The sequence below is a fragment of the Rhinolophus ferrumequinum genome, chromosome 27, assembly GCF_004115265.2.
Source record: "Rhinolophus ferrumequinum isolate MPI-CBG mRhiFer1 chromosome 27, mRhiFer1_v1.p, whole genome shotgun sequence".
In the NCBI taxonomy this organism is placed as follows: Eukaryota; Metazoa; Chordata; class Mammalia; order Chiroptera; family Rhinolophidae; genus Rhinolophus; species Rhinolophus ferrumequinum.
In genome coordinates this window covers 12,270,803-12,291,235 of record NC_046310.1, presented here as the reverse complement: position 1 = coordinate 12,291,235, position 20,433 = coordinate 12,270,803, and the positions used below count along the sequence as shown (strand labels likewise).

The following is a 20,433-nucleotide window of genomic DNA, read 5'->3' as shown; positions in this document are numbered from 1 at the left end:
ATATGATTAGGGTTAACCATATTTCTTACACCAATTAGTATGTATTTGCATTTTTTAAGTATTTGGGATCAACATTATCTAATGTACTTTTTTTGTGTTGAAAACTAAAACAACACGTTGCTACAGTTTAAAAGTATATTTTTCTCTTTTCCTTAATAACTGCTAATACCCACAATAAATTTTAGGAAACTTTGGTTTTGAGCCCTGGAAAATAATCCCCACAGCAGAAATAACTGGTTTGCTTAAGGAAAGGAACAAAGACTGTATGCTTTATCACTTCTGTAAGATTTGTGAAATCTGTCTAGGAATTGATTAGGAAGTGATCAGCTGGCATTACTGCATTGAGAGTTAAAACACCTAAATTTTGAAACAAAATCTCAGTTATCTGAATATGTAAATTAATAGCTAACAGTGTGTTATGGATATGGAAACAAAATGAAAGCTTAGGGAATTAAAAAAAAAAGTTTAATGACCCCCATGTTTTAATTACCTATTTGCCTTGAGTTACTTACATGCTTGTCTGCAACGTCTGTTGCCTTAGGTATAGGACCTATGAGCAGCATGACCTCAAATAACAAGTTTTGACCTGAAACATACTACATTTTAGAAAAATGCCACCACGAAATGAGCTTTGTCATAGGATGATTAGCCCCACAGATCTTATACTTTAGAAGGCCCAGGAGGCAGCACCACCTTGTAGATAAAAGAGCCTGAGATCTGCAGTCTTTAGCACTGGCCTTCATTGACTGTCTCTGGGCCTTCATTTCCTTATGTATGAAATGAGGGGTTCAATAACCCTGACTGATCGCAAAAGGTATCTCTAAATCTTCTGTGACCTCTACTTTGGAAGTATGCTGTACCTCTTCCTTTCCTGGAGGCCTGATTTCTGAGGTAATTATTATTTATAACACCTGCCTGGCAGGCATCTGTGGCTGGCAGTTATAACTACGGAGAGAACTTGTGCCTGCCTGCCTGCCTGTTCTTTGGGCTTGGAGAAGGACCTCCAAATCACTTACGTACTATTATACATTGTGACTCGAAGGCAAGTTGTATGCATTTGCCAATTTAGTTTTCTTTACAGGTGAAACATTCACAATGAGCCAAAAAAACTCATAGTGACATATCAGCCTGATTTGAATGTCACATAAGGAAAAGGTTAGTGGCTCCAAGTTACTAAATGATTAGAAAACAAAGATTTTTCCAGACGTGATCTGGAGAACATTGGCTCTGAAAAACTAATAGATGTCATTTTGAACAGAGAGAGTTTGTGACTTGTCAGGGCTTTTAATATGCTAGTGTGTATGTTGAATTTTTAAAGAGTTTGGGAAACAGAGTATTTCTTAAATTTGTTTGTTTTTGGAAGTCCCTGTCCTCCCTTTACAGAACATTTCACTGGGTGTAGTGTTCTGAAGGAGCACGTTATGGGAAATTCTGAAACCAACTGTTAGGTCTGCAAAATTAATTGAATGCCAGACTTGGCACATAAGCCAAGGTAGAAGAAACTCGATTGTGTTTTCCTCAAAAGAGGAAAATGGAGAACGTTCCTTACATTATTCTAAGCAAAATTGTTATTTATGTTTTCTATTTTGAATTATATTCTTTATGCTTTTACTATTTTCCCTATTTTTGTAGCAGTGACAAATTTGAGAATCATGCCAGCCATTCAGTAGTTTGTGTGACTTTGAAAGATTTTTAAATAACCAGCCATATTTCCAAAGTGCTTTCTTTATGAAGCTTTTCACTGTCTAACTCACAGTAAGCTTTCAGAACTATTTGATGAATAATGTTGGATCTTAGGTTATTGATACTGATTCATACATGATTATTATTTTAAGATAAGAGAAATCCTAACTTTTGAGAGGATAATATGTACATCTTCACCATATTTATTTAAGTCTAAAGATAGAACTCTAAAGCAGAACTACTGATCTCTCTAAACTTTATTAATTGATGATAATAATCTTCATATGGATTTTCTATTCAGAATAGTCTCAAAGATTTCTGGTGGAAAATGAGAAAATTTACGATTCTTACTTGATCCTCCCTCATGATTAGTTGACTTAACTTGCAATTCTCAATAGTTTTGTCATAATAACAACTGGGTTTAGTAGCCAAAGAATAGCTGCCAAAAGCTTTCGTTCCATTAAATTCCCTACTTTGGTGTAGTAGATTTTCTCATGTAAGTTTCTGGGCAGAATAGAACATCCTGTCTCATGATGCTTAGAAAGTCTTTCCCTGTTTTGAATCAAGTTTGGTGGTAATGAGAATTCCAGCACTCTATGCTTGTTTTATATTATATAGGTCTCCCCTTTCCACTGCTTCCCCCCTCTTGCTCCTCTCCCTGCTTCCCCTCAGCTACAGAGTACATGACTGGCTGCTTAAATGTAAAAAATTAAATCTGGATTGAAACCATACTACTTCAACCATGTGTATTTTTAAAACCTGTTTAAATTGAATATGTTTTAGCAAAATAATTTAGCTCTTTAGTTGTCTAATTTTTATTCCATCTTTTTGTTTAGTTGTTCTTCTTGAGTTGTCAGTCTCCCTAGCAATGACAAAGTAAAATAGATAGTATTCTGAAAATGAAAACATTTTCCATTTCTATACCATATTAGGCATCAGCACTTAATTTGAATGAAGTGCTAATAATTTAAATCTTTCTAAAATTAAACTTCACTTACCTTCTGTACTTTGTCTTAATGTACATTAGTTAATAGTCACTCGTTGGACTCTGGCACAAGTGACCTTGTGCTTCTCACTCATTTTTCTGAATCATTTGTTTCCAAGAAAGATGAAACAGTTACAGTGGCAAGCCCTTGATTTTGACATCAATAAATGCTACATATTCTCAAAGTCATTGCTACATCTGAAAATGATAGTGTTTCACTCCTTTTTTAATACTGCTATTGGGTGTGGTTTCTTAAAATAGTTATGAATAATGCCTGTTGGTATTTTGCCATAGCTCAGTAGATTCTGTGTAAAAAGCTGTTGCTTCTGCTTAACTTGAGGAAATGTTTACATTCAAAATAGGTTATTAGTGGGCTAATAGTTGTTAAAACTACATTTTACCTTAAAAATTAAAAGCATCAAATCAAATAGATTTTATAGTAAAGACGGGAAAGGAGTTAACTAATATTTTTAAAGACTTACTCATTGACACATCTCAATACAGGCAAAATCCTTTTTAAAAACCATTTTTAAAAAGTATGGCCAAAAAGTATTAAAATAAGTATTGCTTTGTATATGTTGCTATTTTATTGAAGACATTGATGTCCAGGGCAAGGTACTCTCTTCAGTTTTCACATCTATAAAGTGAATGTATCTTAACTCATTGGGTTATAGTGATGATTAAATGAATGAATATTTGTAAATCACTTAGGAAGGCCTATCACTTAGTAAGTGCCAATAGTTATTGCCATCACTATATTATGTTATTATATTTGTCTTTAAAAGGATTTACTAATGTTTGTCAGAGTTGAGTGTAATGTTTGAACAACAGTGATTTGGGGCATATTAGATACTATGTGGAAAAGACGATTGCTGGTTCCTATGCAGCCGCTCTATGAGCATCTTGAATCCTTTTGCGGTTACCATATTTAAATGTGATCTTTAAATGCAAATTTTCAGAATGAAGTTGGGTGTTTTCTAAAATCTTACATTGGGATTAAAAGGAATTTTTAGATTGTGAATATAGCTAAATGCTGTTACTTGTTCCTTAGCCAAGTGTCATATCTTGCTCAGTAGTGGTTTATTTTGTGAGTTGCTATGCCGGTTGTTTATTGTTGATATGATAATTGCATAGTGCCTACTCGCCTACGTGCCAGGGGGTAGGACGATGCTTGTTACTCCTCATTGCTCCTCATTTATCTTGCAAAGAAAATTGACAAAAGAGAAAAATACCAAATCCAACTTACTAAACTTTTGCAAGTTGTCAATACATTTAGAAAAATAAGTCATTTGTTTCCAGACTATTTCATTGTGAAGCCATTGCAAATATTGTACAAAAATACTTCACTTTTATGGTTTGGATTGATTCCTAATAAATACTTAATGTCTTTTTTGGAAGGACTTGAAAGTCTCAATGGGCATAATTCATCGGCGTGCTCTTACAGATGTTTCTTCTATGGGTCTCCTCCTTTCATTTCCACCCTAGTCATTCATGCTCTTGTTCTGATTACCATTTACCTGGAGAGTTGAAATAACCTGCCTCATCTTCCCTTTACTCTTTTCCCTTTTCTACTTCACAATCTATGGATACAGTTGTCACAACAGTCTTCTTAAAGGGCAAGTCGGATAGTTATTCTCCCCAAAAACCTCCTGTGGAATTTACTGCTGAAGGAATAACATATTCCTCAGCTAGTCATTGAAGGTCCCCTTTAGAATGGCCCCCGTCTGTCCCCAACCACCACCACTTCTCATTTCAAATTTCTCTCCCGCTGCTTTCAGTTTGGGACTTGAAACAGTTGGATCATAACAGTTTTCGATGCTCTTTAGTTTTAAAAGCCCTCCCAGTCACGGAGCTTAACTCCTGACACAGTGTCTTGTCCTGTTTCTTTGGCACATGTAACGGCTTACGTGGCTGAAGCTTATAGAATCCAGTGTCTCTTTTTTATATTACAGTGACTAGATGTGTCTTATCTTACATTAACAGAACATAAGCTTATTAAAGGCAAGGACTATGCCCTATTATTTATATATATTGTAAGCTCATATTATATAAATCAGATCTGACTAAAATTTGCCACCATTCATCACATGTATTAATTTTGTTCAGTATTGCCTATGTATTTAATTAAATAAGTCAAGATTGAAGTTGGTCAACATTAAATTTTACCATTATGCTAACATTCAGATATTTTTATTTTTAAATATTTTAGTGAATTTCAGACTTTATGGAGAAGGAGAGAAGACAAAGCTTGGGAGGGAAGATGTCTGAAGTCCTTTGCATTGCCCTTTAAATCATATCATCAAAGCAAACTTCATTTAAAATTGGTTGTGGCCCATTAGGTCAGGAGAGAATATATACTCGCCTTCTCTCCCTTATCCCAGCCCTTTGTTTCCTGTTTCTTTTTTTCAAAATCTGCAAGATGCTAAAAAAAAAAAAAAAATTATTTAAAAAGATTTTTCATCCTTTATCAATAAAGATTAACTTGATGATTTTGAAAACTAACAGTTATAATGTATTTGGTATTTATAGCTTTTTCTTTTTCCTACAGAAAACCATAGGCAAAATTGCGACATGCTTGGAATTACGAAGTGCAGCTTTACAGGTAAGTAGATTTTTCCTTTTCCTCTTTCTCATGTAAGGAAACCAACTGTTAAGTCTGCAAAATTAAGGAAAAGAAGTTATTAGAACTATTTTGATAAAACATTAAGCATGCCTGCTGAAAGCAATATTGTCTCAGAAGGGTTTTATAGAAATTCATGGGTTAAGCTTACATTAAAAGATTTAGTTTATATTTTGTACACTGTAGAAATAAAAGATATAACTTTAATTTTTTTTCTGTTATTTTTAGCCTGAATGTGTCCAAAATACAAAACAAGCAGAAATCAGTTTGGGACTTTTCATTTTCTATTTTGAAAGCAAGAAATAGATTCATTTATTTTGGCTACTTTTTGCATATTTTGTTCTTGCCACTTAAAAGACATAGGGTGTAGTGAAGTCTTTATAATAAAAAGATGTAATATGCATATTTTAAATTCAGTCCACACAGTCCCAAGAAGAATTTAAATTGGAGGACCTGAAGAAGCTAGAACCAAGTAAGTTTTATGTTATATTTTTTAGTGCTACTCCTTTCAAAAAATATTTATTAGAGATATTAAGATGATTTAGCATAAATACTTATTTGATTGATTTCTGTTAATATCTAGTCCTATGTGATTTTTTTCATGCTTTTATAATTCCTATAATATGTATAGTAGTTATTATTTGGTTAACCTTCATTTAGAATATGAAAAAATACTTGTACCTACAAAAACTAGGTTGTTTGTGCTTTTACTTTGTTTTAATCACTTTAATAAGACAGTAATTACTTTGGTAAGCATTTACAGTAGCATCTTTTGGAGAATTTAAAATTATAGTCATCGATGCCCATTTATATTATAACATTTGTCATCGAAAACTACTGTCCAGCTCTTTGAGCTGTTCTAAAACACATTTTTTTGTTGTCCCCATTTTCCTTTCCCTTCTTGAAAACTCTTTTGAAGCAAATAAGATCTTCAAATGCTTTGGTGGTCAGGATGCTGCCAAATAAAGCTTTTTTGCTGGTTCAAATACATGGCCTCCTGGAGGAAATGTTTGCAATATAGGCACAGGCACAAGTATTGAATGTCACCACGGTTAATTTTAGGACATTTTCGTCACCCCAAAGAGAAACCCTGTACTGGTGATTAGCAGTCACCCATTTCCCTCCAACTCCCGAATTCCCAGCCCAAGGCGACCACTGATCTATTTCGGTCTATAAATTTGTCAAATCATACAATATATGGTCTTTTGTGACTGGCTGTATATACTATTATTTTAAGAAAAGAAGCACATTGGTGGTTTTAATGGTTATATAATGGTTATAAATAAAATTATTATGTTCAATTTTTTTAATTATAAGAATAATTAGGATTTTTGCTCCTTATTTAATCACTATTTTCCATTAGGTTTTCTCTTTTTTTTTTCTTTTTTTCCAGTTTGTTTACAAATAAGATTTAGAATCTGACAGATATGTAGGATGACTATAAACCGTTTCTGCTCAGATATTTATTACCACTTCCTATAAACATGCTCCGTTATTTCTCTTGTTGCCTTATAGGATCTCTCATGGTGATAAAGGTTACCGTTTTTTAGAGTAGCAGCTACATACCAAGCACTCAGATAAATCCACTCAATTACAGTTTGCTAGCTGACATTTGCCCATGATCTTACAGCTTGTAAATGCCAGGACTGGGTTTTGACTGGGGTTCTAAGTGACCCCAAAGCCTATGTTCCTTCCATGCACCTGTAACGGTGCAATGTTGTTATCTACCCTAAATATCATAGTTCTCCACTTCAAGCTTCTGAGAGATGAGTGATGGAGATATTAGTGGAAGACTGGGCTGAAATCTGCATTAGTCTTCTTTTTCTTGGGTTTTTTGTTTGCTTGTTTTTTTTTTTTTAAGATTAGGGATGGGAATGGAAAGGAAAGATAGTATTATTGGGATTTATTTTGTTACATTTTGAATTTATATAGTGCTTTTCATATGGAATTTTCCCTTCTTGGTACTTATTTTCTTGTTAGATGATTTTAATTTTCTATTGCCTCTTTTTTTTTTTTTTTAATTTATTTTTAATGTATTGGGGTGACAATTGTCAGCAAAATTACATAGATTTCAGGTGTGCAATTCTGTATCACATCATCCATAAATCACATTGTGTGTTCACCACCCATAGTCAGCTCCCCTTCCATCCATACATTTGATCCCCCTCACCCTCATCCCCCACAATTTTCTATTGCCTCTTAAATGAACATCTGTATGCATTGTATCTCAATAGTGTATGGTCTGTCATTTTGAATTTATTAAAGGTAGGCACTTGTTATGAGTTAATTATATTATCAGAATTAATCATTTTCTAATAATTGGTATTTGACCATATTTCAGGTTAAGTGTACTTAGTCAAGCTGGCCTCTGCCTCTTCTAAGACTGTAAGGAAAGAAAAATTAATGAATGACTGTACCTTCCAATATGTGGGACTTCATTGCTTTATTTTGCTAATGTATTTTTCCTTCAGTGTGTTGTAAATCTCTTGATAATCCTTTCTGAAATATACTACACCTATGATCTTGAAAATACTAGTCATTTAATTTTCTTATGTTAATCCTTAGTAATATCAATATATCAGTTTTCAAATCTCTGTCGGTTTCCTCTTGCTCATTCAGCTTCAGCTGTACAGTTCCTTCTATTCCTTGAACAAGCCAAACCAGTTCCTGCCTCAGAGCCTGGTTGTTGCTCTGGCCTGTTCTCTAATATTTGGAAAGCCCTTGCCCCAGAGCTGCTGTGGACAGTTCCTCTCAATCCAGGTCATATCAGTTATCTCCTAACAACTTAGTTTTGAAAGGCCTACGTGGTCGACCTGAGCTGAAGATCTCCGTCTACTCCATTTAAAGTCATCTTATTTGTGGCTTTTATAACATTAAGTGCAGTCTTGTGTTACCTTGTTAATTTGTTAGTGCGTTTATTGTCTGTCTTTCCTCACTAGGGTCTCAGAGCCATATATGAAGGCAGGATCCTCTGTCTTGATCACTGCCATAGCTTAGCACCTAAAATATTATGGAACATTATGGGCACTTAGTGCATATTTGTTGAGAAGAAAGAGAGAGAGGAAGGATGAGGGTAAGAGCTGGAGGGAGAGAGAGAGAGAATAAGAACGAATGAGAATGTAGACACCAGTCTCAGGCTTCTCTCTCACTGGTGACTTAGTAGGGGTGCACATATTATAAGAAGTCTGGTAAGCAAATCTGACTCCTCTTGGAGTAAGTCATAGTTGCAACCTGTGCACTGGGATTTCCTCCTTTGGGATGACAGTATGCTGTAACTACTTCAGGTATAAGCTGCTGGAGTCCAAAATTAGGCTGAATACGTTGTGTATAAAATCATGGCGACTTTTTGGATTGCGCAGTTAATACTGTTACTTTACCTTCAGATAACTGCAGGTAGTTACTGGAAACCCATAATGCCAGATATAAAGCACTAAATTACATACTTAGAGTACCTCAATAAGGCATATATACTTAAAGTACCTCTCCAAATGTAGGCAGAATTGTAGACCATCTTTCTTTAAGTTTACATACCAGAATGTAATCATTGACCACAGCCATAATACAGGAGGTGGTGCCATGTTGTTTGAACACTTCTTTTCAGGATAAATCTCTCTTTATATATGTGTGCATGTATGTATATCTATGTATACATGTGCATATATGCACATACATATATGTATGTATATAATAACCTTTATCATAAATGATAAACTTTATGTATGTATATATGTGTGTATAACAAACTTAATATATGAGAATTACAACTAGATATACCAAACTTTACCAGTTTCATGGAGTTGAGGAGAAATCTAATCAGGACACAGAATAAGGCGTGGTCATTTCCCTCTCATTGGTCATCTTTGATGTCAGTCTTTTAATTGACATACTCTAGGAAGGAGGCATTTTTTGTACCTGATGCCAGTGTCTCACCTGGGACCTTGTACATGAACTATTCATTTTCCATGAGGTTTGTTTTCCATGAGGGCTCTGAGACTCTGGAACTTACTCTCCTTAGATATCTGGCAGTACTCTGAAATTACTGACACCTGGAGTATACTATGGATATTTTCATTTTGCTAAGACCTATAAATCATGGAAAAATGCGTTGTCATTTTAGATGATAAGGTTGGGAATGTTTTTAAAGTGTTAATGTGCATAGTAAAATTGATTGAAAAACACTCACTTATGGTAAAATGTTTAAGTTTGATTCATGGGAGAATTCACGTGTCTTTCTTTTTTTATTCTAGTCCTAAAGAATATTCTTACATATAATAAAGAATTCCCATTTGACGTTCAGCCTGTCCCCTTAAGGTAAAATAAATAAGCACCAATATTTGCCCTCTTATTTTATCATCTTATTTACAACTACTTTTTAGATATTTTTGGATTTTTCATATTAACTTTGATATCAATATATCAACGTTTTTATGTCAACATTTTTTATATCGACATCTTACCTGGGAAATGATTAGCTGTGAGGCTTCTGTAGTATATTTAGTTTTGTAGCTCACTATTTTTTCTGTCCTTTTGCATGTAGAAGAATTTTAGCACCTGGTGAAGAAGAGAATTTGGAATTTGAAGAAGATGAAGAAGAAGGTGGTGCTGGAGCAGGGTCTCCTGATTCCTTTCCTGCTAGAGTTCCCGGTGGGTAGCACGTGTTTAAAAACATATATGACTTAACATCATCCAAGGTCAGGGTGTTTGGAACTGCTTTTGGTACTTACTAGTGGGGAGTATAGCCTCTCCAGAGCCCATACCAGACTGAAGCAAATTGTTACGGCCATGTTATCGGCAGTAGCTATTTGATAAGTATAGTCTGAAAGTATCTTCCCATCTGTGTCGAGGGTCCGGGGACCACCCTCAGGTTTGGTGAATCGCGAGGAGGACTCAGCGTATAGTTGTACTCACAGCTATAATTTATTACAGTGAGGGAACACAAGAACAAAATCAACAAAGGGAAAAGGCACACAAGTCAGAACGCCAGGTGCAAGCTTCCGGGAGTCCTCTCCCAGGAGAGTCACACACGTTGCGCTTACTTCCTCCAGCAAAGATCAGAACAACGAAAACTCTCCTAGGGAAGCACATTAGAGACTCAGTGCCCAGACCTGTTATTAGGGGCTGATCACATAGCCACCCTCTGCCCAGCACTGACCGAAATTCCAGGCTCCCCAAAGGAAAGCAGATATTCAGCATAAACCATATTGTTTGCACAGACAGTTTAGGCATAGTGACCATTCTTATCGGGATGGTGGGAACCCTCCCAAAATCCAAGTTCCCAGACACTAGCCAAGGGCTGACCTTGCAAGCAGGCCTTTCTGAGAATAACACTCTCAGTCCTGCAGTGTTATTAACTCTTTCCTGGATATGGTCATAAGTACTTCTTTAATTAATCAAATTGTGGTTATTAAAAGTGGACCCAAGGGAATGGATACTGAGCAAATGCCCTTTTCCCCTCATCTTGTTTGAGGAAACCAAATAATGTATGGCCAGCCTCTGTTACTTACAGAAGATACTGATGAGGATCTTCCTGTACATAACCTGGGGCAGGCATCCTGGATAAACTTCTTGCCTCTCCCAATTACTGTTTTACTCGGTTCTGTTCTTACCCTGTGTGTAGTTTTCATTTCTGGTAAACTAGTTCACTTTAGCAAGTATAGCAATATGCTGTAATATTGTGACGCATTTTAAAATAGATTCTAGAAGCTTACAGTGTAGTTAAATACAATGTGTGTGTCATCCAGGTAACTTTCTTGGTAATCAAAGAATAGTAACATTCCAGTATTGTTAGTGCTCCTTTGGGAGGGGGCGTCATGGAGTCCGAACAACATAGGCTTGAACCAGCAGGCACTTGGGCTTGAGTCTAGGCTGGCTATTACTAGGTGAGTGACTTTACGCCTGTTTCCTAAACCCATCTGAACCTCAGTTTCTTTATAAAATGGGATAATAATAGTGCCCGACTTACAAGGTTACTGCAAAGCGTGCACCGCTTCACATCCAGCTTTTAGCACAGTGCCTGTCCTGTGCTGAGTATCCGTGGTGGTCATTCTCATCACCATCGCCTTTCAGTGGAGAGGACAGTACCTAGCCTCTAGGACTACTGGGAAAATTACAGGCGCTAGAGGAAGTAGCTGCCCTTGTTAGTGTGTCTTTGGGACACGGGCATTATTTCCAGTCTACTTTGCCTTATGAAGAGAGAGGTGTATTTTTCTTGCTGTTGTCTTCTATATGTAGGAAATCTTAAGATGGCTGAGATAGTAAGAGAAATTATCTCGCTGTTTTACTGACTGAATAATTATTATTCCCTTTTCAAACCACATACTGTAATTGATGTAGCTTCCAGGACTATACATTTCTGTCTGGTTTGGTTGTTTGCTCACTTGCTGTACTTCTGGAGCAAACAAGATCCTAAAAGCAGGTGATGTAAACCATGAAACAGACAGATTAAGGTACTTGTGGGGTTCAGGTTGCTGAATTGAAAAGACACTTCACGTGAATTAAATCCATTGGCTATGTAAGATGAAGCCCAACGGAATAGATTTTTGTATTCTGATACAGCATTGCAGTATTTCATTGCAGAGATACGGAAAGCTTACTGAACTCTTCAATGCCCTGAATTTTTATTTACCTAAAAATAAGAAAAAGTACAAATAGTTTAATGAGCTGTACTTAGTTTGGGATCATATTGTCCATGGCTTGTAAGTGTTATTAAAAAGTAACTTGTAAAGTTACATTCATTGAAATAGCAAGATGATGTTGAACTTTTAATTGTAAAGCAGGAAAAAAATTTCTTGTTATTCTGAGGAAACCCAAGATTTCAGTGATGCCCAGGTCGTGTCTGCACTCTGGTGGCAAGATGGTTCCGGGAATTGTTGTGACTTTTTCATTTTATTTGTTACTTTTTTTATATATATAATTTATTGAATTGTAAGTACTGAAGTATCATCTACATATATAAAATTCACCCTTTTTAGTACGATTTTTGACAAATGCTCAGTTGTGTAATCACCACCACTGTAAGGCTAGTGAGGAATGAGGTATGACCCAGAGTAGTTTTTTCCCATTTAAAATTAAAAATGACTTTTTAGCCAATCTTTCTTGGGGGAAAAAAAGTAATTAAGCTAGCTTTCTTGCTATTAATGTCTTTCCTTTTCAAAATTTTAAAATCTCATAAGGCAAAACTTTCTGTTAAATAACTGGCTTAATCCAAAATGGGATTTAATTTTTCTAAAGGTAGGCTTGTTAGATTTCATTTAAGTAAAGGATATAAATTTATAACCTATTATTTATGACCTGAAAATTTATTGACAGTGGTGAATACTGGAGCAACTAAAACCATAAGCCAAAGCAATATGATTTTAAAAATCGCCCAAGACACAGTTTTCAAGATTTTGAAAAAACTTTTTTTCTTGACTGACATGATTAAGCTCAAATATAGGCTTAGCAGTTTCAAAATTATACAAATGTATCTCTTATAGAGGCTTCAATATGCATAAGAATGTTTATTTTTAAAACTAAAAAGAAAGAATGAAGTGTACGTCTTTAACGTGAAACCTGTGCTTGGTTTCTGCTGCACAAATACTCAATTTTGAGTTAAACTTACAGATAAGCAAATGTAGATTGCATTTTCGGCTAAAATGAGGCGATGTCTTTTCTTGCTCACACTGGTAAGAAGTTGAAAATTGCAGCAAAGCGGTCACTGCTTTCCTTTGACTATCAAGGCATTCTTATTTCACAGAAATCCAGCACAGGTCTAGGGGCACAGCTGTGAACATCATCTTAAGTGGACGGTTAGGCCACAGTTCACGAAGTTCTTCCTCTTCCCTCAAGGTCTCAAGTTCTCAGGCTGGGCAGAAGAACCAGAGAAAGAGGCCCTCACCCAGGCATATAGCTGTGTTGAAAGGAAGGGAAAGACTGTTTGATTTTGTGTTCTGCTTCTCCAAGCTGGGATTCAATAAGGTTGCAATTTGTTGGTTGGTATTTTTCCTCACTCTCCATCCCCAGCAGTTTTGGAAACATTTCAAGATTCCCTTTTACACCTTAATTTTTTTTTTTCTTTTAAATTCAAGACTCCAGTCACTTGAAGTCAAAAGGTTTTCTTTCTCCAGAGCTTTGCAGAGACTGGTTCATGTGATATGTCTGTTAAGTAGGCTGCATTCTGTGGCCCTTCTTCATCTTCAAAGCACCCAGCAACGTCTGGCCTACTCATTCTTGAAAGTACTCTGGCAATTCATCTTTCAACTCTGACACCTGTTGGTAACTCTTCCTTGCTTGCTGTAGGAGGGGATGGATTGCCGTTTTCAAACTAGCGTTTCTGTATGAAGTGCGTGCCCACTGACTCATTCCAGACTTTGTGGGCATGTGTTTATTAAGTGGATTTTTCCCCCCAAACTATGACACAGTGACATTTGTAAGTCAACCATGGTTCAAATCACATATTTCTGATAACAGAAAGATAGACTAAAATGAAATTTAGTAAATTAGGAATTTAGTAAGTTTCTACTAGCTGTTAATAAAGAAATATTTAGGTTAAATACGAATGTACTCATATATACCCTTATGTATACAAACAACTTCAATCAGGTATGATTTTAATTTTACAGACCTAGATACAGTACTATTTAAATGATAATGACTCCTATGATATTTTCAAACTTTTAAAGTAATTTAAAAAATGAACAAACTTCTTATAATTTCAGACTCTTTTCTCATGAAAACTTAGAGGAATCCATGTTCCTCAACTGCTAAACAGTTACTAGCTAAAAGAAATTGTATCGTATTTTAATATTTTACCACAATTTCTAAGTCTCAATTGAATTCAATATTTCAAACAAATACATGGTCTCTCCATAACTTTTTAGCAACCTGCAATATAAATTGCAAAGATTCTCTATTGCTGGAATTTGAAGACACATTTAACGTGTTATATACCATCTACCAAATATTGTGACCATTTTGAGCAATGTCATTATTTTAAATTGTGTTTAACATAATCCTTAAATAACTGAATATTTTTTGGAAAGAAAAAGATGCTTCTTAAATATAAAGCATCACGTATATCTTTTTTGTTACACTTGAGCAGCACAAAGAAATGTACACTTAAGAAAATATTTGGACGACAAAGAGAATCTGAGTCAGTAGCACTAGATATGTGAATTTAGTTACAAGTATTGTAAATCTAAAACAAGGAAAACTAACATTATACATATTTTCACATATATTGCTTAGTCCACAATTTGGACACCTGATTGAATTCTGTTCTAAGTACGAATAAAAAATTACATATTTCTTGTACATGATATTTAATTTCCGAAGAACCAATGCAAAATAAGGACCAACTCACTTCTCATTGTAGTACTATTGCCTGTGGCAATTGTACAATATCAGATAAAACATCAAGTAAATAAAATTACTTAATAAGCACGCTCAAATCACAGTGTGTTCAAAAGATGTAATCCTCAGTAATTTTCCAAGAAGGCATTGCCTCTTTAGGATTCTGGTCTAGGTGATGATGTGCTGCTGTTTTGGAACAGAGACCATCATGCCATTTCCTATTTCGACCAGAAGGGAAAATCTTCCTTTTGTTGTGATATGTGATGAAAGCAACAACTGTTTTTTAGAAAGTACAACTAATATGATGAAAAAAGAAATGTCTGTCTTCTTCTATATGTGAGGACAGGTTCTTAAAGGATTTCACTGATACCAACTTCCACGTGACCTCTCTTCTTCTGTGGACTTACACAGACGCCTCATCCCTGGGCCAGTGGTCCATTCAGTCTGGTTCTCCGTGATCTCTCTGGTCCGGAGTGTCTTTGGCTCCACACAGAGAACAGCTCATTGTGAGGAGATCCTTGTGCTAGGATCTGCATCGGTGTCTGCTTCCCTTGGAGCAGAAGCTGTAGGTGAGGGATGGAGGGCCACAGATGCCCCTGCACTTTTCTCGGTGCCAGCCGCAGCAGGGGAATGGTGCTGACCGCTGGGCACCCCGCCGGCCCTCTGGGGACTTGCTGCCTGGCATGTAACCCTCTCACCCTCCCCACGGTCGCAGTGGCTGTGACATACTCGTCTGAGAGCCTGCACTGTTGCTTGGTCAGACATTTTCACAGTTTCTAAAACATTCTGGAGTGAACTTGTCTTTGTTTAATAAACTCAGCCATATTTGTGATATCATCCAGAACTTTTTGTTTCCTCTGCAAGAGTTTTGACACTAACCTCTCTGTGAAGAAAGCCATGAGTTGTGGCAGTGTCGGGGTTTTCTGTTTCTGCACGAGCAGAGCCAGCTGGGATGGCTACCTCAGTGCAGACACGACTGCAGTGCTTCAGAGACACGCGTGAAGACTGGACATTTAGTCCATCTTTGCTGTTGCTCATTTGGGGCCTTTGCACCAGAAAAGGTTTTCTTCATTTTTCACCATCATTTATAGATCTTACACGTGCTAGAGAAGCTCTTTTTATAGTTTATCACAAAACCTCTTCAGCATCATGTGAAATGTCATCAATATGTCAACTTATTGTGCTTTTTGAGAGTGGAACCTTTCCAATTTCTTATATGGCATTTTGTTCTCAACACTATAATTTCACATGCTGGCATTACTAGATTCTCACCAGCTGTGTGACTTTTCTTTTTCTGGGCGTTAAGTTCTGCTACTAAGTAATTTACTTCCTGAGTCTTTTTAACTGAATGTGACTTACAAAAAAAGCTTTACCCTGTTTATTTTACCCATTAGAATCTTAAAATAATCATCACCTTAACTTGTCAATGGCTGTGATTTTTCAGTTTTTGGCATCCGTAGATGCATTTGTAAATTGTTTTCCACAGACAGTGCTCAGTGGAATAGCACAACTTGGGGTCCCAATATATTGATAAACTCTAGTTTCCACCCCCTTTTCCCATTTTGCCTACCTCCCACTCCCCTTCCCTTCTGGAAACCACTATTTTGTTGTCTGTGTCTATGAATTTATTTTGTTGATCATTTGTTACTTTTTTGCTTTATATTCCACATATGAGTGAAATCATATGGCTTTTGCCCTTTTCTATCTGACTTATTTCACTTAGTGTATACCCTCAAGGTCCATACATGTTGTTGCAAATGGCAATATTTTAAGGGTTTATTAATGCTCTGAAACCTATCCCGTAGAGTCCAGTTAAAAGCCCTTTTCTAGAATGCCTAAGAGTCAGTCAAAAGAAGACAGCCGAAAGGGTCCTGTATCGTGTGTAGAATTAGCATCCCAATCCCATTAAGGTTTCTTGAAGCCACAGTGGAATGAAGTCTCTAATCTTTCCCATTCCTACATTTTCTGTGTTGTTCTAACTTTTTGCAAATTAGTAAGTAAAAATTCTGACACATTTCTAGCTACTTCTCTTTAATAGCTTTATTGAGATACAATTTTCATATCAGAAAGTTTATTCATTATAAGTGTATGAGTCAATGCTTTGATAAATCTGTAGTATTGTGCATCTGTTAGTTTGATAGATCGATCCAATTTGAGAACATTTTCATTGCCCCCCCCACCCCCACATTCCTTCAGGCCTCTTTGCAGTCAATTGAATGTAATCTGTTTGGACTGTGGTAAGTTATTGATTCATATGCTTCAAATACTTCATCATTAAAAGTAGGGTAACACATTGTTGGATAGAAACTTGAATGTTAACCAAAGTCCTTTATAAATGATAGGTTCTGTAGTTTGACGTACTATGTATACATTGGATTAAAATCAACTTTTGTTTACATCTGTTCTCCATAGATGATTTGAAATAAATGAACAAACCGTACAGTTCATTTCTACTTTCATGTTATTTTCTTCGTGGGAAATGCTCTTGTGTGGTTCTAGGTGGTTTTTCAGTTTTAAAAAATGTAATCGATATATGGAAAAGATTTTAAATATATGATTGCTCTTGCGGGTTTTATGTGGCATTTGCAGTGGGACTGATTTCTGAGAGAAGAGATTATACGTAATTGGATGAAGAAAGGAGTGGGAAATTATACTGTAAAATTTGATTAAATACATAAATATTAAATTGTTATTTCTTCCATCCATAAAAACTAAAATGTACATTGATTGACTCTGGTATTAAATTTCTTAAACTTTAGGTTAATATAACAAATATTTGCAAAGCTTTTTCTGTCTTTGTTCTGCAACTTCATGTTGAGATGACATGTGTTAAGTATGTGTATCATGAGTATATTGTATACACTGTTACGTATGTGGTAATTTGTAATTGGACTTCCTGGACTGAGTTGAGCTTTTAACAAACTCGAATTAGTAATTTCTGCTTTAGTGTTGAATATGTGGTATGAAAGTGCAGATGTATCTGGTGTCTAATTAAATATTTGTCTAAAAGAATAACACAGTATTTGGGAGTTTGGGAAATCAAAATAATGCCTGACTAAGTTAGTTCAAAGGAAAGTTCTCTCTTCTCTATGTTGTTAAAATATTTACTCTGAAATTGTTGGTGGAGCTCATTTTTATTGCTGTTTCTCTGTCACCAGGTACTTTATTACCAAGGTTGCCGTCAGAACCAGGAATGACCTTACTCACGATCAGAATTGAGAAAATCGGTCTGAAAGATGCTGGGCAGTGCATTGATCCCTATATCACAGTTAGTGTGAAGGGTAAATAACTTTGTCTACCTGGTTCCCTCTGGTGAATGTTACATGTTGCTTCTCATTGGGATGTTTGAGGGGAAAGAGGGGCGGGGCTCTTGCATCTGTGACAACTCACTTCCATTCATTCCACAACGAGGCAAACTCCCTGGGGGCCGTCATTCCTTCACCGAACATTTCCGAGGCTTACTAAAAATGTTTCTTGTTACAATTTACTGTCACGTTTGCTTTGGAGTTTTTCTTTGTATATGTATTTTTTAAATTTATTATTTTTTTTATTGGGGAAGGGGAACAGGACTTTATTGGGGAACAGTGTGCACTTCCAGGCCTTTTTTCCAAGTCAAGTTGTTGTCCTTTCAGTCTTAGTTGTGGAGGGTGCAGCTCAGCTCCAGGTCCAGTTGCCGTTGCTAGTTGCAGGGGGCACAGCCCACCATCCCTTGTGGGAGTCGAAACCGGCAACCTTGTGGTTGAGAGGACACGCTCCAACCAACTGAGCCATCCGGGAGTTCAGCGGAAGCTCAGCTCAAGGTGCCGTGTTCAATCTTAGTTGCAGGGGGCGCTGCCCACCATCCCTTGCGGGACTCGAGGAATTGAACTGGCAACCTTGTGGTTGAGAGCCCACTGGCCCATGTGGGAATCGAACCGGCAGCCTTCGGAGTTAGGAGCATGGAGCTTTAACCTCCTGAGCCACCGGGCCGGGCTGTGTATTCCTTTTTATTCTTAAAATTCTATCAAGGGTGCCGCTTAGATATAAACACTGTTTTTAACAGCACATACATACCTGGGGTACCAAAAACATGTATCTAAGTGGACACTTTGGTCAACATTGCACAAGCAGTAGTTTGCCATAATCAGAAGTGTCTGGGTGCTGATGGTAACCACTTTGAGCACCTCTTGTATTGCAGAAGTCAATTGTGACTTGTATTCATCTTTTGTTATCGGTATATATTGAGTATTACAATTTTAATACAGTTTTTTCCTTTCTTAAAATGTGCATATTTTTTTTTGGCACCGTGAGTGTGTGTGTCGGGTGTGTGTGTGTGTGTGTGTGGGTGTGTGTGTGTATGTGTGTCCTTCAGGAAACAGGTTTTAAGAATGGCCCCAGCCTCCCAAGGTGTGTGGTTTTCTTTGCAAAGCCCAGTGTTTTCCCGTGCCTCATTTGAGGCCCTCTCATTCCTGTCCAAGAGAGGTTTATACAGAGGCAAGCCCTGCACAGGTGGGTAAGAATCGGGACTTCAGTGAATGAGCAGTGGATACAGGGAAATAGGACAAGCGTCCACAAACACCCACCCCCCGAGCGTAACCCTGTGGGGCATTGAAAAGTGATGTAGCATTTCTTATCCTGAACTACGTTACTGTGGGTAGTAAGCATGATTATTATTAGGAAGAGTCTTTTTCTGCTATCCAATATGGCAAACCATTTATTTGTTCCTTGAAGACAACTTTTTCAGCCTTTGGTTTAAGAGGGGAACCACAGTGATTGACTTCTTTTGTTGCTGCCACCAAGCATTTTATACAGAACTTGATTATAAAACACTCAGCAGTCCTTTAAAACAATTATTGGGCGGTTGAGAATGAGGTTGTCATACTGTTATTCAGAAATGACGGCACAGTTAATCCAATCCACAGTTCATCTGCAGTTTGAGGCAAATCAAAGAAACAGCTACAGACTGAAATTGATTGGAAGAAATTTTACCAACAACAGAAATACATTCAGACCCATTTGGGTTCATTAGTACCAAATAAAAGGAAAGGAATCTGGCCACAGAGAAGAATTTTAACGCGGAGAGACCATGATCCACAGCATGAATGCTGTGCTCCTTTAACTTCTGACGTGATCGGTTATCAAGTCCATGGTTGACCAGAAAGTATTTATACCCTTCATTGTTTTATAGGCCATTCATAATGCTGCACATATCATTTGCAAATGTATATTGTAAGACATACAAAAATGTTATGAAAACATGGTGGGTACTGCATCTAACTTTTGCATACATGTTGAACTGAAACATGTCTTACATAAATATCTTTAGGAACTGAAATAATCAAATATACTAAATTGTTTTAAGTTCTCTAAGATGGGTCTGCTGAGTAATACGTAAACACTTAGAAGTCATGAAATGAGTCCACGTTGAATTTGATTCAACTGGAAGATTCCTGGCTCCAGGAAATTAGAACCATACATCACACGTAGTATACCATCTGGTTGTTGTAAATCAGGTATGTTATAGCAAATATAACCAACATATAAAAAATCATTCATTTATGGAAAGGTTTCATTGGCAGCTTTCGTGCCCATTGTTTGGTCCTCTGACTTGAATGCAGCGGGAATTCTGATAATGGTGGATGTGAAGGCCTTTCCATGTCATGCACTTGATCAAGGGTGGACAATTGGGCAAGAGGCCCCTTTGTGGAATATTATTCACATTCCAAATTTTTATTGCACACAAAAATACAGTGGCCTATTTCCAAAGAAGACAAAGTTCTTTTCGCCTCCTAACTATAAGGATCAAATTTTGTTACCCTTAAGCTTTCTTTCGTAC

At 36.6% G+C, this 20,433-nt stretch overlaps 1 protein-coding gene and 1 pseudogene across 1 annotated transcript in view; one reads left to right on the top strand and one right to left on the bottom strand.

Moving 5' to 3' along the window:
- AIDA (axin interactor, dorsalization associated) overlaps positions 1-20,433 on the top strand; it is a 31,284-nt gene that overhangs the window by 6,686 nt on the left and 4,165 nt on the right. Inside the window, exons 3-7 of the mRNA XM_033099381.1 lie at positions 5,217-5,270; positions 5,706-5,760; positions 9,536-9,599; positions 9,826-9,932; positions 17,777-17,899. Of these exons, the coding sequence (XP_032955272.1) occupies positions 5,217-5,270; positions 5,706-5,760; positions 9,536-9,599; positions 9,826-9,932; positions 17,777-17,899 (403 nt within the window). The remainder of the gene's footprint in view (positions 1-5,216; positions 5,271-5,705; positions 5,761-9,535; positions 9,600-9,825; positions 9,933-17,776; positions 17,900-20,433) is intronic.
- On the bottom strand, positions 14,416-16,267 carry LOC117018452 (keratinocyte-associated transmembrane protein 2-like; annotated as a pseudogene).